A 20,585-nucleotide genomic window follows, 5' to 3' on the forward strand; every position below is an offset into this window, starting at 1 on the left:
CAAAGATTTACAAGGGAAATTTGATCTTACAAAAAGCTTTGAAAGATTTGGTTGAAGGAGACAAGCGGGGAATGGTATCGGAGGCTCAGGGCTACTTGATGCTTTTATTGAGTTCGACGTTATTTGTTGATAAATCCAGTGATAGAGTGCGAGCTAACACTTTCCCGATGCTTAGAGATGTTGGTAGTATTGCTGGGATTGCTTGGGGTGCCGGCACACTTGCTTATCTATATAGGCAAATGGGGATCGCGACGAGGTCTGATTGTAAAGGTTTGTGCGGTTGTTTGACTTTGTTGCAGTCTTGGATTTTTGAGTACTTTCCGGCATTTAGGCCAATGGCTACTTTGACGGCCCCTCCGGGTGCACCTAGAGCTATGTTGTGGTCCACATCGCGGTGCCGCAACGTGAGGCAGGGAGAGCTTTGGTTTCCTATCGTGAGCAGCTTGATATGATGCCGATTGAGACGGTAGCTTGGAGACCGTACCCTGACCACCCGGAGACTGAGCACCCGCGTAGTGTTTACCATGGGTTGTTGAGATTTATTGATATTGTTGAGCCGTATCAGCCAGATCGATGTCTTCGACAGTTTGGGTACATGCAGAACATCCCGACCCCAATGGTACGACCTGACAAGGTCTACCGTCCGGTGAAGTCCATTTCCTATGATGTGCAGTATGACGGTGCATTTTTAGACTACACGTGGAATAATTGGAAGATGCACATGACACATTTGGATAGGGTGTCGATGCCCGCTCACCCACCACATTCCTACGGGGTAGGATATATGGAGTGGTTTGTCTCACATTCGCATCCTTACGTGATGAATGTTCCTCGGGATGCTGATCAAGTGCCCTTGGCGAGGTCCCACTTTCCGACTACGGTAACTATATTTAATATTATTTACTAATTCGCTTTTTTTTTTTGGTATTTTTTAATATCTTTGTTATCGTAATTTTCAGGTTGGACAGTCTCTTATTCAGAGGTTCTCGCACTACGACAATGTTGAAGACCCTGCAGTGACCGCAGAAGTGACAAACTTTTTAAGGAACGTTCATCCTCAGATGCGTGCGTACACTGGTCGACCCCCGGTTGTGGAGGGTAGTAGGGGGAGAGGCAGACGATCCGGAGGACGTGGTAGGGGTCGTCATGAGGAGGAGGTCGAGTCGGGACGAGGCAGAGGTCGAGGCCACGATGATGACCAAAGGTGGTCGAGATCAGAGCCTACCACTAGTAGGCGTACTTATTAGATGTTGGACTTTTAGTTGTTATTTTGTTGGACTTCTGGTTTTTATTCTGTTGGAGTTGTGTTTTTTATTTTGTTGGACTTGTTTTTTTTTTAGATGTTGGACTTCTTTTTTTTTAGATGTTGGACTTGTTTTTATTTAGATGTTGGATTTGTTTTTATTTAGATGATGGACTTCTTTTTTTTTTAGATGTTGGACTTCTTTTTATTTTAGATGTTGAACTTGTAATTTCAATTTGGTTGGACATGTTTTCATAATAAATTCTCAATTAACTAAGTTCAATATGTCAAATTTCTAAAATATTACAATAACTAAGTAAACGGGTTAAACATAATACCCGAAAATACAAATTGCCACCACAAATCAAGTCTTTCGATATAAATGTTTTCATAATACGCGACGTCATCATGACGTCATCATGCCGATTATTGATCCACTGATCGCTGATGGGAGGCATGACACAATTATCATCCATGCGTAGACGCACAAAATGATTACCTGTAAAAAGAATCCATAGAATACCATATGGGGCCCTGACACCTGGAACTGGTCGTAGAGGTAGGTACGTGTTAGAACCGGTCCATACACGTTCACCGATTAGGTTAACTTGGAGAGTCACGAAACATATTGTCCAGTTGAACAATGTTGCAAAACCATGCAAATCATTGGCCTCCATCCAATTTGGCTTATGACATGGTGTATGATGAGCCCATTTGATTCGTCTACAAGCACTGTTTCGCTCACCGTAGTAGATAGTCATATAGATGTTCTGTTGCAACTCCACCATCAACTGTTTTCGCATCTCGAGATAATTGTTTTGATTTCCTGTTTTTGCATGCGACATAACCCGAAAACCACAATGACCATCACCTTCCGGGTTAAAAAACCCTAAAAACCCATCAATGACCGCCTCAGGCATACAATACTGATAATCGAAAAGACCGACGTATGTTATACAGTTATAATTAAGCTCAAGAGGGGGTCCATCACCACCTACATATTAACATTAACAATTAATTAAGTAAAAATATAAACAAAAACAATTATTAAAAATTTAAATTAACTACATATTAACATTAATTTAAATTAACTAAATATTAGCATACCTTCACCGTTACTGGTTGACGTACTCGGGTAACTACGTCTGGAATGTTCGAAAGCAGATTTATTACGGGTATTGGACTTCCTTGGACGACCTTTCCTTGTATCTTTTATTTCAGGTTCCTCAATAACCTCGTCCTCAGGATACAACTTACTGAACAATGACTCAATTACATCTCTTTGGATCGAATGGTGGGCCGCCCGAACTTTATCGAAAAGGTCCTCCATCACATCATTATGGCGAGAACGCCGATGACTGGAATCCGTGTAGGCTAACCGTGACCAAAACACATGTAAATCATCAGGATGAATTCTTTTACCTTCATGGAAAACTGTATGTAACCGACAAGCACACAATAGCTTATGGGTCGTCCATAATGTGCAACCACAATTCTCCTCCAAATAATAACCCAAATCAGTCCCACGATTATATTCCACTAACATTGCTTCAATGGCGGTCGCCGAAACTCTTCCACTCAACATTGAAAATATATTCCCATAATACATATTAGTAACAACTGTCTTGCTTATAGAATCTTCCAGCGTTTTACGAATTTCAATATGTTGCCCGTGAAGCATAACATCAGCCCGTTTCCATATACTGTCAAGAGTAAGTTCAGCTGATCCTAACCACATCTTCAATTGAGCATGAGCGGACTCAACTCTAGACGTAGTTGTGTTGCCAAAATGAAGCACCAAATTAGTAAAGCATTTGTCAAACATATGGATTTTATGCCACCAAGTCAACTCAAGATAACTGATAAGTGCAGGATGACAACAATATTTTTTCCGCAACTCATTCCACTCCATGGTACATTCATCAAATGTTTTAGCTTCAACAACTTTCTTCCAAGCACCGTGTGCTAACGCTTTCCCAAAATTACCATTCCTCTCCATGTTCGTTGCTCTAGCCTCAATTGCAGTGTATACGTGAAATAAGCACAAGAAATGATGGGAAGTACGAAATACATCAGGAAGTGCAGCAAGTAGACCACGCTCGTGATCCGTAACTATGACTGTTGGCCTCACATCTGGTTCCAACAATGACTCTAACCTTCTCAAAACCCACTTATACCCTTCTTTACCCTCATTCTCAATTAACGCGTAACCTATCAAAAAAAATTTTCCAACAGGTGTGACACCTACACATTGAACCAATATAAGACCGTATTTATTTGTCTTGTAAGTGGAGTCGATTAGAATAACATTTGGCCACGCTTTAAACATCTTCACCGACTCTGGATGAGTAAACCAAACATGTGTAAGTTTTTTTGTTTCAGGATGTTTGACGGACTCACTAATGTAGTTAGCTTGGTTCGCTAAATGCAACATATATTGCACACTATTTCTCCCATCTTTATCCTTCGCACTCAATCGGGCATTCTCATTATAAATTTGTTTCAGAATCGGGGGCGGTTGATCAGGATACCGAAGCGTAAAAGCATGTCTAACCATCCCCGGTTTCACGTGAGACTGCCGATACTGCTTAATCAATTCTTTCTGTTCTTCAGTAAATTTCGCTCTACGCATGTGACCTTCTAGAAACTTTCCAAACTTGTGATTGTGAACACCGCACTTCGGAACAACAACCCACACACCTTCACCTTTTTTTAATCATTCTTAATGAAAATGGACACATAAATTTTTTGGTCTTCGATTTTCTTTGCGGTTTCAAGGGATCCTTAGCCTTGCTATTATACGGTCCGTGTCGGTCACATTTCACTAAAATACGGAGGACTCTTTTCCATGTGATACTTAGCCTTTACCAAATGAAAGCCTAACCCATATGCAACTTCATCACAACGATCAAATGCTTCTTCAAATGTGTTAAACGGATGGTTAAATACAAAATTATCACCGTAATCAACATTCTCTTCACCGGAATCTTCATAATTTTCCTAATTAAATCCATTAACCGTTTTTTTAAAAATTAAATAAAAAATAAAAGTCCATTCATGTGAAACACAAAACGTATAATTAAAAAAAAAAAAAAAAATTAAACGTATACAAAAAAACATAAAAACGTAAAAAAAAAAAAAAAAAAAAAAAAAAAAAAAAAAAATGGTCCATTCGTGTGAAATACACGAAACAGCCTGGGCCCATTCGTGTGAAATACACGAAATAACCTGGGCCATTTCTTGTAAAGCACACGAAAAAACCTGGGCCATTTCGTGTACTTCACACGAATGGTCCTGGGCCATTTCGTGTGTTTTACGCGAATTGGTCTGGTCAGTTTCGTGAGTTTTGGACGACTTTTCCTGGGCTATTTCGTGAATCTCACACGAAATCATTTTCCATTGGTCGTGTCCTACGCGTGTTACAGAATAACAATAAAAAAATGCGTCAAAATTACCTCATTCTCTTGCGTGTTTTCATTGTCTTGCGTATTTTCAGCTTCCTCGTAATTTCCCGTGTTACTACCGTCTCCATAACCACTACCTTCACCGTTACCGTAACTATATTGTTGATCGTTGTACCGATAATGTTGTTCGACATTCCAATCGTTTTGAAATCGATATCCATCATTGTTGTACGAATTATCATTATTGTACGTGTTCCGGGTGTAATTCCAGAGCAAGTATTGTTACCACCCGTGGCTTGTAGAATGATGTCTTGAGTTGGATTCCTCACGTCTCTATCGTTCCTCTCGGCCTCTCCTGCAACAATGAACGAACTGAGGGCTTGGCTTTGTGCCAAGCGTACTCACTCCGACGCTCAAGTCAGTGAACTTAATGGGATAAGTTGCTATTACCTGACTAAGGATATATTGTAGAGAGATAAGGAAGATATTACCAGATGAATAGTGATTCTTAGGTTAATTTATGGATCCTTTCCTCAATGAAGGTTGAGGAGTATTTATAGGCTTTCACCTTTTGTCACGTAGTGGCCAAGTGGCCAAGTGGCTAGCAGGTGGAAAGATCGTTCTACCCTCGGCCGATGGACCTATGGCAGGCCGGCCGAGGGTCTTGGATATGAGTACGCGGATATGTGTCCTACTGGTGGTTGTCGCCGAGACCCCAGTGACCGGCCGATGGGTTGCATCGGCTAGATCTATCTAAGTCGTTGACTTGTTGTGGATATCTTTGACCTTGCTCAATATTTTGACTTGGTCGGCGGTGCGAGAATATGCCCCATCAATTTGCCCCAGCCGTAGTCTATGCCGTGGTATGAGCTCCGATGTATCGAGCGTATATTCTGCGAAAGTAATTTCGAAATTTTTTCAGATCGGCTTCTTCTATCTCGGCCTGGTTCTTATTAGGCCGTACCATATATATCCCCCCTCCGCATGGATGCGTAAAGGGCATCCGATGTGGAAGAGAAAGTGACGCTGGCCGAGACCAGGGTTGAGAGTGCCGGTTGTTTTTGACTGCCCCCAGGCCGGTGCTCCCTGGCATGGTTGATCCTGTGGCCGACGGAGAACAGATACCTAGGCATTTGTTGAGGGAAATGAATAGGCAGAGATATGAAGGGGCGTGTTGAAGACGCTTGATCACTGTTGCGTTGATTGACGTTTAACTGTTGCGACGATTGACATTCCGTGGTTGCATGTCCGACACGTCGTTCTGCCTTTCATTGATTGGCTGACGCTTCATGGGCTGTTCCCTGATTGGTCCTTTATTATGGGCTTTTTCCTAAAAATAGGGCAGTTGTTCCGTGAAATTGGCCACCAATTTTATTCTCCCAAAATTTTCTTCTCTAAACTTTCAAGGGTTTCTTTTTCTAATTTCCAGAGTTGTTACTCCGGCGATCGTTTTTCTTCAAGGTAAACAAACAAAATTCCTTTCTTATTTTGTTAAATAATCATTGCTATTATGTCTTCTGCTGATGCCGGGACTAGCACTTCTGCGCCGGGGGGATCCCCGTCGCGTCTTGATGAGGAGGAGAAACCAGACGCCATCCTGATAAGGTCTGGGGGCCCTAGGTCTCCTTCTCCTGAAGTTGATCCCCAAATTTTGGAGGAATGGGAGGACGACGATGATGTCGATGATGATGCAGACGACTTTGGTGATGCTGCTGAAAGGGCTCGTCCTAAGGGGAGGGAGTACGTTATGGATCACGGCGACGCCTGTAAGGTCCGTCTTGACCGTGCTTGGACCTATAAGCTCGCTAGTTGTTCCGGCGAGAGATTTTTCGAGGGTCATTTTTTCTTTGGCAGGGGATACAAAATTGTTATCCCTGAGGAGGGTCAGGCCGTCTGTTGCCCTCCACCGGGCTACACCGGCGTATACATGCGGCACTTGGAGTACGGGCTCCGGTTTCCGCTGAATGAGTACGTTATGGCCATCATTAGGGCCATGAACGTTGTTGTTGCCCAACTGCACCCGTTGGCTGTGAGGACCATAGTCGGCTTTGTCTGGCTTTGTCTCTTCAAGGGAGAGGCCCCAACGGTGAATTTATTCCGCCGACTTCATCATCTCCGGCCATCAATCTCTGGCCGCGTCGGATGGTACAGTGTGCAAATGGAGCAGGGTTATGTCTCTGTTGACAAACTTTCTTCCTGCAAAGGCTGGCAAGGTCGGTGGGTGTATGTTAAGGTACCGGATGACTACCCGCTGCCCCGCTCCTTTCAGCACCAAGTTAATTTGCGGTGTGAAACTAAGGCGGAGCACGACAGATGGGTCACCCGGAAGAAGCTCAAGATGGATGCCGGCAAGGTCCTTCTTAAGGAAGATGAGAAACTGGCGATGAGGCTCTTTGAGGCGGACAAGAGTGGGGTGCCGAAAAGATGGATTCCCCCAACACAGATCATCCTCCAGGATGAGCCGCTCTGCCATGTCGGCCTCATACCGGCCCTAGCACAGGGTGAGTGGGGTCGGTGCGAGGCCCATCGCCGCTCTCAATGTTCCTGTTTCCCGAGCTTCGATTTATTTCTTTCACCTAACTCTTGCTTTGTTTCCTTCGCAGATCACTTTGGACCGGACCTGTCTGAGGATATCCTCCGGAGAATGGGGCTGCACAAAGATAAAACCGTTGCTAGCTTGCACCCCAAGGCTCTAGCCCATGACCGCAGGACGTCGCCGAATGATCTCATGGATCAGCGGCTGAAGAGCTTGAATGTGGTGGAGGCCCAGGCGAAGGTTGTTAGTCACATGCCGCGTCATACGCGAAAAACAAGGTCTTCGGCGGCGATGGCGTCGACATCAGTTCCACCTCCCATTCCCCCTGTTCGGAAGGCAACGGTGCAGATCGTTGATATCACCAATGGGGAGGACTCTGATGAGGAGGGGTCTCCCCTTGTTCGTAAGAGAAAAGGGACAGCCTCTACCGCTGTCGCTGCTCCTGCTACTGGCGAGGAAGCGCGTCCTTCGGCCAAGAAGGCCAAGCATGGTACTGATCTATTCTGTGGCTCAGATTCGGTCGGTTCATTAGGCGCTGCTGATGACGGGTTTTCTGGTGTGTCTGCATGTTGATACTGATGCTTTCGTTAAATTTTGCAGATCAGCCGCTGTCGGCCGTCGCTCTTAATGAACAACAAGTGGGGGAGAGACCCGCGCAGGCCGGTGATCATAACGTCACCATTGACTCTTCATCCCAGAAGGCTTCCCCCTCCCGACTGCAGGCTGGTGATCGAAACGTCACCACTGACCCTTCATCCCAGAAGGTTTCCTCCACCCGGCTTGTAGCGGAAAGCGCGAGGTTGATCGAGGAGCTGGCGAGATGGAACGAGCTGACCGGTGCTCGTATTATAGAGCAGGAGAAGGCCGTGGCTCGGTCCGCTTTTGAGCTTGATGCCACTAGGAAGGTGGCCACGAAGGCGAAGCTGGATATCCTCAATGAGCAGAGGCTTAGGGTAGATGCTGAGAAAGCGCTCTTGGCTGAGAGGAAGCTCAGGGAGGACGCTGAAAAGGAGGTCCTTGCTGAGAGAGCCAAGGCCGAGGCTGCTGCGGCCGAAGTTGCAAAGTTCTTTGGATAAGTGTGACCTTGTTCGAGGCATGCCGACCTTTATCTCCAGCAGAGGAATGAATTCAAAGGCGATTTGAGATCCGGGGAAGGTGATTCGGAGCAAGGAGGCCATTATTAGACAAAAGGAGGACGACATTGAGATGCTCCAAACCGAAATGCTCCCTAACATGTGCACCGAGTTAGGGATCCGGCCGAAGAAGCCGCTGGGGAAGTGATTGAGGAGCTCTTCCCTCTTCCCGGTTCCTTTCCGTGGGGCAAATTTGACGAGTTTGTTTGACGATAAGCTCGAAGCCAAGGAGAAGGCCGTGGAGGAGAAGGCCAAGGAGGCGGTGAGGGTGAAGATAGAAAAAGAGGCGGCCGCGGAGAGTGCAGCCCTTGCTGAGAAGACTAAGGCGGCCAAGGAGGAAGCCGTGAGGGCAAGGGCGGTGATCGATGCCGCCGAGGCTCAGCCGAGGCCGCCGGGCCGAGGTCGCTAAGAACGCCGTTGGGCGCCCATCGAAGAAGATCTGCTCATCTGCTGCGATGGCGAGCAAAGCAACAGGCATAGGGAGACGGGCGGTCGTCACCGAGGCTCACCGGCGTCTCGGATAGCCACTGCTCGGGAGCCAATTATTAAGCCTTCCCTCCCCGCCACTTTTGGCGCTTCATATGATACCTGTAATCTTTTGTTTTTCTTTTCCTTATATTTTGTACAACTTTGGTAGGTTGTGTTTTGGCTTATCCTTATGGGGACGGCCGTCGTCTGTATTCTCCTCACTTGTAACTTATCATTTTTAATAAGAGTTCGTTTCCTTTTTTTTCTTCGGCTTGGCCGAGGTCTTTACTTCACTTTGAGTCTCCTTGCGCTAATAGTTGAGCGTATCAACTGTACTTAGCGTCTTCACTTTGCCTCTGGCTTGGCCGAGGCAGTCTAGAGTGCGCATCCCAACTGTGTTTAAACGTTTTTAAGGCGTTTTGATCGTTTCTGCGAGTACCAAACGCTGTTTGTCGTATGCTCCGCGGCGCCGCTTCCGAGGGTGATTGCCGCTCTTGTCGGTGTGACGGTGTGAGCCAGCATCTGCTTATTGGTAATGACGGCCGCTCTTGTCGGTGTGATAGTGTGAGCTGGCGTCTTATCTCTTGATGACGGCCGTGGCGTCTACCACTTGGAGGATCTGCGACGGCGTCTACCTCTTGGGGTGGCTAGTGGCGTCTACTACTTGGGGTGACTGCGACGGCGCGCTGCTTCTTCATGGAGACTGCCGCTCTTGTCGGTGTGACAGTGTGAGCTGGCGTCTTATCTCTTGATGACGGCCGTGGCGTCTACCACTTGGAGTGACTGCGACGGCGTCTACCTCTTGGGGTGACTGTCGTGGCGTCTACTACTTGGGGTGACTGCGACGGCGCCTGCTTCTTCATGGAGACTGCCGCTCTTGTCGGCGTGACAGTGTGAGCTGGCGTCTTCTTCCTCTTAATAACTGATGGGAAAAAATGGACACTTTGATGGAAGACTTGGACGATTTTTCATTAGGTATAAACATGCGTTGGGGTGCCCTGACTATTTTGGACACCTCCGCCGCTACATAAATTTTTCCCGAGATTACCAACGTCCTAATGGCTCATCACAGCACACCTTCCCGATCGGCCGCTAGTTGCATCCATGAGGTCGCCTTCCGTTGTAAGGACGGTCTTTTTCCTTTCTCGACTTCTTTGCCACTTTGAGGGATTGCATGTTGCATCCTCGGCGCCTATCCGGACGTTGACCACCTCGTCCTTCTCGTCCTTGGAGACGAGCTTATGCGCTTCCCCACGGTCCGAGACATACAAAGCAGTGTTAGGGCCCGGATGGACATCACTTTGCGTCGGCCTCGCTCGAGTGATTCGGCCTATGAGAACGTTGTAGGCGGACGAGCCGTCAATGACCACGAACTCGGCTAGGACATTCTTGGCCGCATTCCCTTCGCCGAACATCATAGGCGATCGACCGACCCCGGTGGTACCAGCCGGCCCCGGAAAAGTCTGTATAGTGGATTGGTGCGGGGGCTTAAATCCTTGACTTTCGGCCGAGGCCGAGGAAGCACTCCCGAACATGATGTTCGTGTAGGCGCTGTGTCAATCGACACCTCTTGACCAGGTGGTTGGATATGTCCAAATTGACTACGAGTGGGTCATTTGTGAGGAGCGATGACTCCTTCGTAGTCCTTCCTTCCAATAGTCATATCGGGGATGTTGGAAGCGGGGATCGTTGTGTTGGGCACAAAGTTGATGGCCTGATATAGCTCGTTCGGGTGCCGTTTGTGCCCATGAGCGGACCCTCCGTTCTCGTTGCCCCCGATGACAACGTGTATCACTCCTATCCGTTCGAAGACGGATTTCTTATCTGACTCGCCGGCCTCGGCCTTTTGGCTTTTGGCAACGTACTTGCCGAGGCTCCCCTTCCGGATCAGCTCTTCAATGGCATTCTTGGATGCGGCGGAGTTGTCGATAAGGTGACCGGTGTGGCCGTGGTACTCAAGATCTTGGCTCGTGTCACCGTCTCCCTTCGGCTTGGGGGCCTTTCCCACTTCCTCGGCCCTCGCTTTTGCTCGGGGTGAAGACCTCGGCGGCCGATACGACGAGGGGGTCTTATCACTATACCGCCTCGGCGGTGCGATCCCGAACTCCATCCGGCGCCCGTCGAGTCCGTTTCTGGCAGATTTATCGACCGTGACCTATTATTGTCACGGCGTCTTTCACTGCACCGTGACCGATCATTGTCACGGCGTCCTTCATCCGGGTTGTCCTCCCGGCGGCTCCTCTTTCTCGAGGGTTTGGCCTCGCTAGGGCCTACCCGGTTTTGTGATAGTCCTCCACTTTAATGGCTTGATCGCCAAGCGTCCTGGCGGCGTCGAAGGTCGGCCGCCGCATTTTATAAGCTCGTTTTTAGGTCCCCCTTGGGAGGCCTTTCGAGCGCGAAGGTCGCCAGATTCATTGTTCGGCTCACGAATTTGCTGAACCTTGGCGTCGAACCTCTTTACATAACTTCGGAGAGACTCGCCTCCCTCTTGTCTGATAGTCAGGAGGTCCGATGTCTCCACGGCCCTCCTCTTGTTGCAGGAATACTGGGCTAGGAATGCGTCCTTTAGGTCGGCGTATAAAGATACCGGGCCGTCGGGCGACCCCTTGTACCAACCCCGTGCCATCCCATGCAGTGTCGTTGGGAAGATTCGGCACCAAACCTCATCGGAGTTGCTCCCATGCGACATGTGAGACTCGTAAGCCTCGACGTGGTCGGTCGGGTCACCTTCCCCTTTGTATGCTATAGGTGGTAACTTCACTTAGTCGGTCAAGACCGGGGTATCTAGGACGTAGGCGCGAGGGGTTGCGACCACATGTCGGACGACACGCGGCGATCGGCTCTTCGTATTCCTAGTCCGGCTTCTCTCCTCGTAGCGAGAAGGACTTCTCCTCCGACTCTGGCGAGTCGGGCTTCTTCTCCAACTCTGACGAGTTGGGCTTCTCTCGCTCCTCCGGGCGTGCCTCGTTCGTGCCGCGGCGACGAGTCTTCTCACGAGTGCGAGAAGGACTTAGGTCTACCACGACCACTTTGGGCTCCCCGGTGTCTTGACAGGGTCAGCTTCTCCTAATGCTCCGTTTAAGTTTCTGGGGGTCACATTTTGGGCCCTGGTCTCTGGGCCGGTTTCGTCGCTCTTGTCGGCGTGACGGTGTGAACCGAGCGTACTCCCATTAGGTCCAGGAGCATCTTCGGTTTTTGCTACGTCAACCACATGTCCCATGATGGTGACTGGTCGGACGGACGGAGTGTACGGTATTGTTGGCATCCGTACTCGGTTGAATCACTTGGCCGGCGGAGGGTTGCACAACTCGCATTTGTGGACGGTATCATCTTGGTAGAATTCGGTCTCGTCGGTCACGAATGCCTCTTGTTCTTTCGACATCTTCTTGGCTTTTGGGGTGGGTTTTTTGTGTGTATTTTGTTTGGGAATGAATGTGACTAGCTTCTAGTGTCTATCCCCACAGACGGCGCCAATTGTTAGGGTGTAATTCGGAGCAAGTATTGTTACCACCGTGGCTTGTAGAATGATGTCTTGAGTTGGATTCCTCACGTCTCTATCGTTCCTCTCGGCCTCTCTCGCAACAATGACAGGCGAACCGAGGGCTTGGCTTTGTGCAGCGTACTCACTCCGACGCTCAAGTCGGTGAACTTAATGGGATAAGTTCTTTATTACGACTAAGGATATATTGTAGAGAGATAAGGAAGATATTACCGGATGAATAGTGATTCTTAGGTTAATTTATGGATCTTTTCCTCAATGAAGGTTGGGGAGTATTTATAGGCTTTCACCTTTTGTCACGTAGTGGCCAAGTGGCCAAGTGGCTAGCGGTGGAAAGATCGTTCTACCCTCGTAGATGGACCTATGGCGGCAGCCGTGAGGGTCTTGGATATGAAGTACGCGGATATGTGTCCATTTGGTGGTTGTCGGCCGAGACCCAGTGTGCCGCCGATGGGTTGCATCGGCTAGACTGCTATCTAAGTCGTTGACTTATGTGGATATCTTTGACTTGCTCAATATTTTGAGCAGTGTCACGGTGCGAGAATATCCCATCGTCATTTAATTATCATTATTGTACGAATTAAAGAGATAATTAAAAAAGGATTTCCGTCACTTATTTAAATTTTTCCGGAAAAAAACAATTTTTAGAGAGTTAAAGTAGAGAGAAGGGCAAACTTGGAAAAAGAAATGAATTTTAGGGGCGATATGAGTAATTTAGGTATTTCTTTAGTAATTTTGTAATTTTTTACCAAAAAAAATAAAAACTTGTTTAGCCAAGAAAATTCACACATTTTCCTCAAATGCATGAGCTATTATTTGTAAAAGAGACATGACTACTGGAGATTACTATTTGCTAGACTAGAAGATTCTGTTGAATGGTGATTGCAAAATTAGTGGTGTCAAGAAGTGAACATATAGTAGTCACAACTTAATCAACATCGTACACGAAACAAAAAATGACATCCCTTTTGTTCTCCTTTCTTCCTATTTTAATTCCACTCTTTACAAAAACAAATAAATTTCTTAAAAAAAAAATACTAAGCTGATAAATTATTAGACAAAATTCATTTTTTTTTTATTAATTATTAACTGAAAACATGCTGAGTTGTTGGAAGATCAACCCTTACTTTCCATTAAAAACATGCTACAAGAACAATAATAAAATTAGAAGATTATTTTTATGCAAAGCAGAAAATTCTCAAAGTCAAGAGAGTGTTCATGCAAAGGAGAACAGGAAGAAAGTATTGGTAGTTGGGTCGGGTTGGGCCGGACTTGGTGCTGCCCATCACCTAACCAAACAGGTCTTTAATATTTTCTAAATGTTTTTTTTTTTTAAAAAGTTTTAGTTACGTTGATATGAAGAGTTAGCGGTGGCGGATTTAGGGGGCTAGTAAGGGCGCTCGCCTTGAAAAATGAAAAAATGCGAAAGTTTTACTTTTTCTTATGTTATTAGTTGTCCGCCCCCGCTCGCTGATCATAAATCATGGCTCCGCCATTGAGAGTTAGATGAGATTGATAAAAGTATGTTGAATATATGATGATGTTCAGGGTTTTGGTGTAACCGTTGTTGAAGGGGGGATTGAATCTGGGTTTTCTAGCTATAGTCCAGATGATGTTGGAATTCAAGGTAATATTTTGTCATTTCTTTGTTATACTAGTATTTGTTATTTTGATCATTTTGATTTTTATGAAGTGTAGTGTGTGTGATTACACGTTTGCATGTCACTGACGCACTGTCATTGTCCCACCTTGAAAGTTTAAAGTTAAGACTTCAAAGTTTAAATCTCACTGAATATGCAAATTCTCAGACTCTTTTTCTTCACAAATTGGGATGGACCCAAATGTGACCATTTTAATGGGAAAATGTGACCATTATTTGATGGAAAATGATATGAGTGATTACTTCTTTTTATCTTAATAATAAAGTGATCACATTTGGGGCCGTCACAATTTGTGACCGTCACAAGAGCACTGAATCTAGTCGAGCCATTCGTAGTTAGGAGGCGAAAATTTCAGGAGAGTGAACTGTTTTTGCATTTAGCTAAACTAGGGAAAAAAACGCAATGTTGGGATATATCAAGATATGACATATTGTGAACGAAGACCCTTGATAATTCTCACATGAAAATCCCACATTGGAGAAGTTACTCTACCCATTGTTTTCGGATTAAAACATTGAAACCTTGTGAACTTATGAAATGAACTTTCTCCCGTCCTTGTTGGCGCGGCCCCAGTAACAAGAATTTTTTTATATTCAAATTAAAATTTCCCTTTGTTAATTGCTTTGGGGACCGCTCCTGCTTGTCCCTCGTTTCACCGGTGGCGGTATTGCAGTTAATTACTTGTAAGGATAGAAACCTAGGTTAATTATCTGTTTTGAATTGACTAAGTGCTACAATCTGTTATGCTGTGAACCATATCATGAAGGGACAAAAACTATGATATATTATACTATTGCGTTAATTTACAGGACATGTTACCATGTTTATAGTTGATGAGCATACGCAACTCTTGTACTGTAGTCTTTAGAGTCGAGTGCTTAACTGTGATTTGAAATTGCTATTCACTTATTGTATATGGATTATTGTCCGATTTTAGTTAAAGTTCCTATTTCAGGCTTCTGGTACCCCTACCGCAATATATTTAGCCTTGTCGATGAGCTTGGAATACAGCCATTCACAAGTTGGATGAGATCCAATCAATATTCCGAGGATGGATTGGAGGTACTAGAGCAGCTGCTTTGAATTGTTTTATGTCATTTAGATGACTTGCATTTGTGTCATTTACTCTACCCAATGTCACTCAGCCTCTGTAGCAAGTGTCTAAATTGAAGTGTGTAAGTTTTGTGTCGTGTTGACGCGTAAGTGAACTAGTGAAGTGTCCGAGTAACATTGTACATACTCTACATAAGCTCACTATTTGAAAGTCCGTTTTGCAATAATATGATAATGCAGGTAGAGTTTCCCATATTTCAAGATGGGTGTCAATTACCAACTCCTCTGGCACCCCTAACACAGACCCAAGTATGTTCCGGCTGATTGTTTATTATTACAAAACTATTTACCAAGATAAAGCTCCTAGGAGGATTATGGTCGACAATGCTTAACTTCGCCACATTCTTTGTAGTTCACTCGGCTACCAATGCTGGATGTTCTAACTTCAATTCCTTTGATGGCTGCTGGTAAGTTCTACTAAAGCTAAGTTTTCCTACTAGCAAGTAGCAAGTTCTAAATTACGGAGTATTTTTGGTGTTTTATCGACCTCCTTATCTCGCCACATGTTGGTTCAGATGAGGAACAACATGGCAGCACTGCACTTTTGAACCTGTACTAACTTTTTTTCTCGTGCAGTGATAGATTTTGACTACACTGATTCAGCATGGCAAAAATATGATCCAAGTAAGAATTAATTTTTTTTTCTTACTGCGACCATTTTGCTACATCTCAGATGATTTTCTTCAGTATCTTAAACTTCGGAACCATTTTAAATCTCAGTTACTGCAAGAGAGCTTCTAAGACAGTTTGGATGCTCAGAAAAGCTTTACCGAAGTGTTATTGATCCATTGTTAGAAGTGCGTTTATATGCACCGGCTGAGCAACTCAGTGCAGCAGCAACTCTGGCTGTGCTATACTATTATGTTGCTGCTCACCAGGTTTGATGCATTAGTTTCTTGTTTCCCGGTTGGTCATTAACTAGTCATGAATCCTAGCTATTTTTGAGCTGCCTCCATTCTAATCATTTGTTTAGTTACTCAATCTTTAGGTGTCTTATTCCTCATTTGCTTACCTTTCTACTTTGAAAATGTGTTTGATGTGTAAATTGGTCATCCAAAAGGAATTTTGGTCCATTTGCCGTCCAAGAACAATAGCTAAAACTGGTCTCCTCCTTCCTTTTTGGTCTAGCAAAGGTAAAAAAAAAAAGACCTAGACGAAGGAGGTAATAAACAACAATAACATTACCTTACTGCCTCAAGGGGTCCAACATATGGGGGAGGTATGCCAGCTCGAATGCAGACAACGTTAAATTACCCCTGTGTTAGCAACACGGCAAAAATGGAAAAATTCAAAACTAAAATTGCATTTTAGTAAGCTATTTTTCTATCCTTTTCCATAACGTTTTTGACATTATTGGAAATGAAAAAGCTAACAATTTTGTAACACGGGCAGAAAAACTTTGATATGGTCTTTTGCCGTGGAAGTGTGAGGGAAAAGATATTTAAACCATGGAGAGAATTGTTGAAAAGCAACGGGTGTGAATTTCGTAGAGGAAGAGGAGTTACAGATTTCTTCTTCAATGAGGAAACAGGTTGCATTTCTGAAGTGCTTTGTGGGAATGACAGGATCAAAGCTGACGCTGTAATCCTGGCCGTTGGTATCTCTACTATTCAGGAGATTGTACAAAGAAGGTTAGTCCTGCCATCTAACTTAAAAAAAAAAATGATACTTGATTAATTTTGATTTAAAGGATGGTCTTGACTTCTACTGAACATCTCCCAAGTTTCATAGTAATTGTTCGAGAAGCACAAGATTTATTTATTGTAGTTTATTTACCTAACATTAATAAAAACTTTGGCTTCTGTGTGATCAAAATTTTCGTTCTAGGCTTATGGTTGATTATACTTAAAAGCGAGTCAGCTAGGTTTCTATAGTTCAGCAATGTTCTAATACTATATTCATTCATTTAACTTATTGCCATCTTCATTTTAGTTCAGCTCTATGCATGAAGAAGGAGTTCCTGAAAGTTTTAAACTTGGCCAGTATCGATGCACTCTCCGTGAAGCTTCGTTTCGATAGAAAGGTGCTTCGAGAAAAATTACATTTGTTTTTACCAATTTTTGAGAGGAATTTCATTCCATGTAGATATCTTGTATTCTTGTAATCTTACTATGAGAATAAAACCTCGTCATAAAATGTATGGAAAAACTGATCTATCTTCACCTTCAAAGGTTTCTAAGTTTAATCAAAACATTACAGAGACTAATCTCCTTTTGTCAACGCTGTGCAGATCAATATTCCAAAACCATGTAATGTGTGCTCGGGTTTTGATGCAATAACTGGTTGGACATTCTTTGATCTGAATGCTATCTATGCGGAGTTTGAAAATGAAGAAGTGACAGTGCTACAAGCTGATTTTGTAAGATTATATCATGCGCATCTTTGCACTTCCAGTTGTTTTTTCTCTACGGTGTAAAGGAAGTCACAAAGACAATTTTAATTCGGGTTCAGACAAGTTTCGAAGGATAGTCACGAGTATCACCAAACAAGGACTAGACTAATTCAGTGTCTTCTAATGCAATTTATCTTGGTCTTGCAGTATCATGCAAATACGTTCCTGCCTCTTAATGACGAACAAATCTCTGCCAAAGTCATATCATACCTTTCCAAATGTCTCTCGGATCTCGAAGGTGCACGGGTCATTGACAAGGAGATAACAAGATTCCCGAAGTCCCTGACTCACTTCTTTCCAGGTTGAAAAATATACAGACCTTTTCCCTCGGGTTTTTACCTACAAGAGATGCACCGATATCATTTTCAATAATTTGAAATGTGAATTTTCGTCTCATTTTTAAACAGGATCTTACAAATACTCACTGCCTGGCGCAACATCTTTTCCAAATCTCTTCATGGCGGGAGATTGGATCATTTCTAGACATGGTTCATGGTCACAGGTTTGCCGTCTATAATCAGTTTAGGTGTTCACAGGTTTGCCGTCTATAATCAGTTTAGGTGTTCAGAGTCATATACTTATGTGACGGACTCACATATGAGACCAACCCACTACCCATATATATACTCGTATATATTTTTCAATGAGGAAAGGAAACTAGGTCGATCCCTTAGAATAGGACCAGCCCATCCTGTCCTTGCTAATGGTGGAACCTAGAGAAGCCATATAATTATACTACAAAACACTTGAATAATTAGATTGTTTAACTTCCGAGATCGTCTCATGGAAGGCTCAATGTAAGAACTACGGAGTTTTTTATGATTACAGGAGTTGCGCTAATGTTAACTAGTTGAATTTTTAGGGTGTTTAGGCTAATGTACCCTACTCTATTTTATTGCAGGAGAAATCATATGTGACAGGACTGGAAGCTGCTAATAGAGCGGTGGATTATCTCGGAGAAGGAAGTTTTGCAAAAATCATTCCGGTTGATCAGGACGAGCCTCATGTCGAAGCACTTCGTAACATAAATAGAAGTTTGAATGATCTCAGGGCCCAACTTCCATTGTCTGATTATTTCCTTCAGTGAATTGTGAGATCAAATTCACCCGTTAACAGCAAGATAGGTGCTCGTGTATATATATGCTGTCTAGATACGTAATTCATGTTCCTTATGTACAAGCTAGACCTCAGTTGATAATATGATGATTAGACTTTTATAAGTTATTAATAGAATTGTGTTGTGACTCATCCTGATCAAGCACCAGTTAATCAGGGAATTTGTCCGGTGTCGTTGCTGGGGAGTTATTATGTGCTTTTGGCAGATTAGATTTTTTTCAGGAGTACCAAAGTAGCAAAATGAGTGGTGGTGATCTGAAGATAATTGAAGCATGATGAACAGTGAATAGTTGTTCAAGAGAGACTTATTTCAGTCCCACATCGGGAAAATAGAAGAGCAAGCTGGCAAAGAGGAATATAAAAACAACGTGTAGCTCCAGCTTAGAAGGCATCTTTGCGCTTGGGGCAATGACGCAGCTAGTGAGGTAATAACCGAGGCGCGTCAATTGCTGGTTGAAAACTATTTCCAAACCCCCTCTTCGGCCTGGGCTTGTCCTTGGCCGTCGAGAATTTCTGGAAGGGCTCCCTCCTCGGAGGGTAAAGCCCTACAATTCTTAGTTCAAACTTCTTTCTTTTTGAATTATTATTATTATTCGGTGCTTGAGAGGAACTGCACTGGGTCTAGGGAATAGTACCCATCCCTGTCCCACCACCCGTGGCTGATACAAGTTTCCAAAACCATTCCCATCCCAATGGCCGGAAATATAAAATCATACCCGTCCCTGTCCCACCACCCGTGGCTGATACAAGTTTCCAAAACCATTCCCATCCCAATGGCCGGAAATATAAAATCATACCCGTCCCGCTTACCCATTAATCAGCTACACCAATTTTTTGAATTTATCTTTATAGTTTTTCACCAAATACTTTACCTATTATTAACATTATATCTTAACCATACCCGCCCCGCTTACCCATTAACACGCTACACCAATTTTTTGTATTTATCTCTATAGTTTTTCACCAAATACCTATCTATAAAATATAATTAAAAGGCTACCCTAAAATGACAAATAAATGCCACCTTGACAAAGCCACATAGGATCCAAAAAGCCACCTAGATTAAAATTTAATGTGACATGACATATTTAAATGTGATGGTGCATATTTTTAATGTGACATGGCGAATTAATGTGACATGGATTATCAATTTATTATTACATGACATTAATTTAAATCATTTATCTATAAATTAACTTAATTCGCTTATATCTATAATATGAAAAGATATCATTATTCTTAAATTAATTTTGTATATTAAATATATTGTCTTCCAAAATTTATATAACCCTTACAGATTTACATCAAATTTCATAATTTATAATTAATATTGACATTTTAATTGAATTTTTTGTAATAAAACATGTTAATAAACTTCATAATTTGTAATTAAAATTGAAATTTTAATTGAAATTTTTGTAATAAAACATGTTAAGGAATTAATTAAACCTCTTCATATTACTAGACACTCACCATTATTAACATTTTCCTATTAATTCATTGTTTTTAAAACTTTTGTAATAAAACCTGTTAATAAATTAATTAAACCTCTTCATAATACTGAACACCCACCATTATTAACATTTTCCTATTTAATTTTTTTTTAATTAAACATGGTAATAAATTGATTAAAACTCTTCATAATACTTAACACACACCAAATTAATTAAAATTTTTTTCCTATTTAATTATTTTTTGTAATATAATATGTTAATAATTTTATTAAAACTCCTTATATTACTCAACACCCATAATTTTCATTAACATTTTGTCATATTAAATTCATCTCTTGGGGTCCTCGGCAATCAATTATCTAATTTAATAATACCACAAAATAAATTAAAATATGGAAATTTATGGTTGTGTAATGACTATAAAACCTACAATACCTATAATAGTTTTTATCCACTTATTTATTTAAAATATGCCCATTTGTCATGAGTTTCTAAGTTGTGGATTGTATTTTATGGTTTAATTTATTTATTTTCATTATATTGAGTATTATTGTTGTTGTTGTTGT

General features: G+C 43.2%; 2 protein-coding genes and 1 pseudogene across 2 annotated transcripts; 2 read left to right on the forward strand and 1 right to left on the reverse strand.

Annotated features, from left to right (window-relative positions):
* Positions 1 to 1,530: 1,530 nt before the first annotated feature.
* LOC141600852 (uncharacterized) lies at positions 1,531 to 3,875 on the reverse strand. Its single transcript, XM_074421109.1, has 2 exons — positions 2,351 to 3,875; positions 1,531 to 2,237 (listed from the first exon to the last, which is right to left on the reverse strand). Exons 1-2 carry the CDS (start codon positions 3,873 to 3,875, stop codon positions 1,531 to 1,533), a joined length of 2,232 nt encoding a protein of 743 aa, XP_074277210.1.
* Positions 3,876 to 13,214: 9,339 nt separating this feature from the next.
* Positions 13,215 to 18,669, forward strand: LOC141599557 (uncharacterized). Its single transcript, XM_074419598.1, has 13 exons — positions 13,215 to 13,584; positions 13,832 to 13,910; positions 14,900 to 15,006; positions 15,238 to 15,306; positions 15,410 to 15,464; positions 15,634 to 15,681; positions 15,778 to 15,935; positions 16,450 to 16,688; positions 16,990 to 17,080; positions 17,288 to 17,416; positions 17,597 to 17,750; positions 17,857 to 17,951; positions 18,351 to 18,669. Exons 1-13 carry the CDS (start codon positions 13,381 to 13,383, stop codon positions 18,534 to 18,536), a joined length of 1,614 nt encoding a protein of 537 aa, XP_074275699.1. The 5' UTR covers positions 13,215 to 13,380; the 3' UTR covers positions 18,537 to 18,669.
* A 286-nt stretch (positions 18,670 to 18,955) lies between these two features.
* On the forward strand, positions 18,956 to 19,110 carry LOC141604275 (U4 spliceosomal RNA; annotated as a pseudogene).
* The last annotated feature ends 1,475 nt before the right edge of the window (positions 19,111 to 20,585 follow it).

The sequence above is a fragment of the Silene latifolia genome, chromosome 9 (genome assembly GCF_048544455.1).
Source record: "Silene latifolia isolate original U9 population chromosome 9, ASM4854445v1, whole genome shotgun sequence".
NCBI lineage: Eukaryota > Viridiplantae > Streptophyta > Magnoliopsida > Caryophyllales > Caryophyllaceae > Silene > Silene latifolia.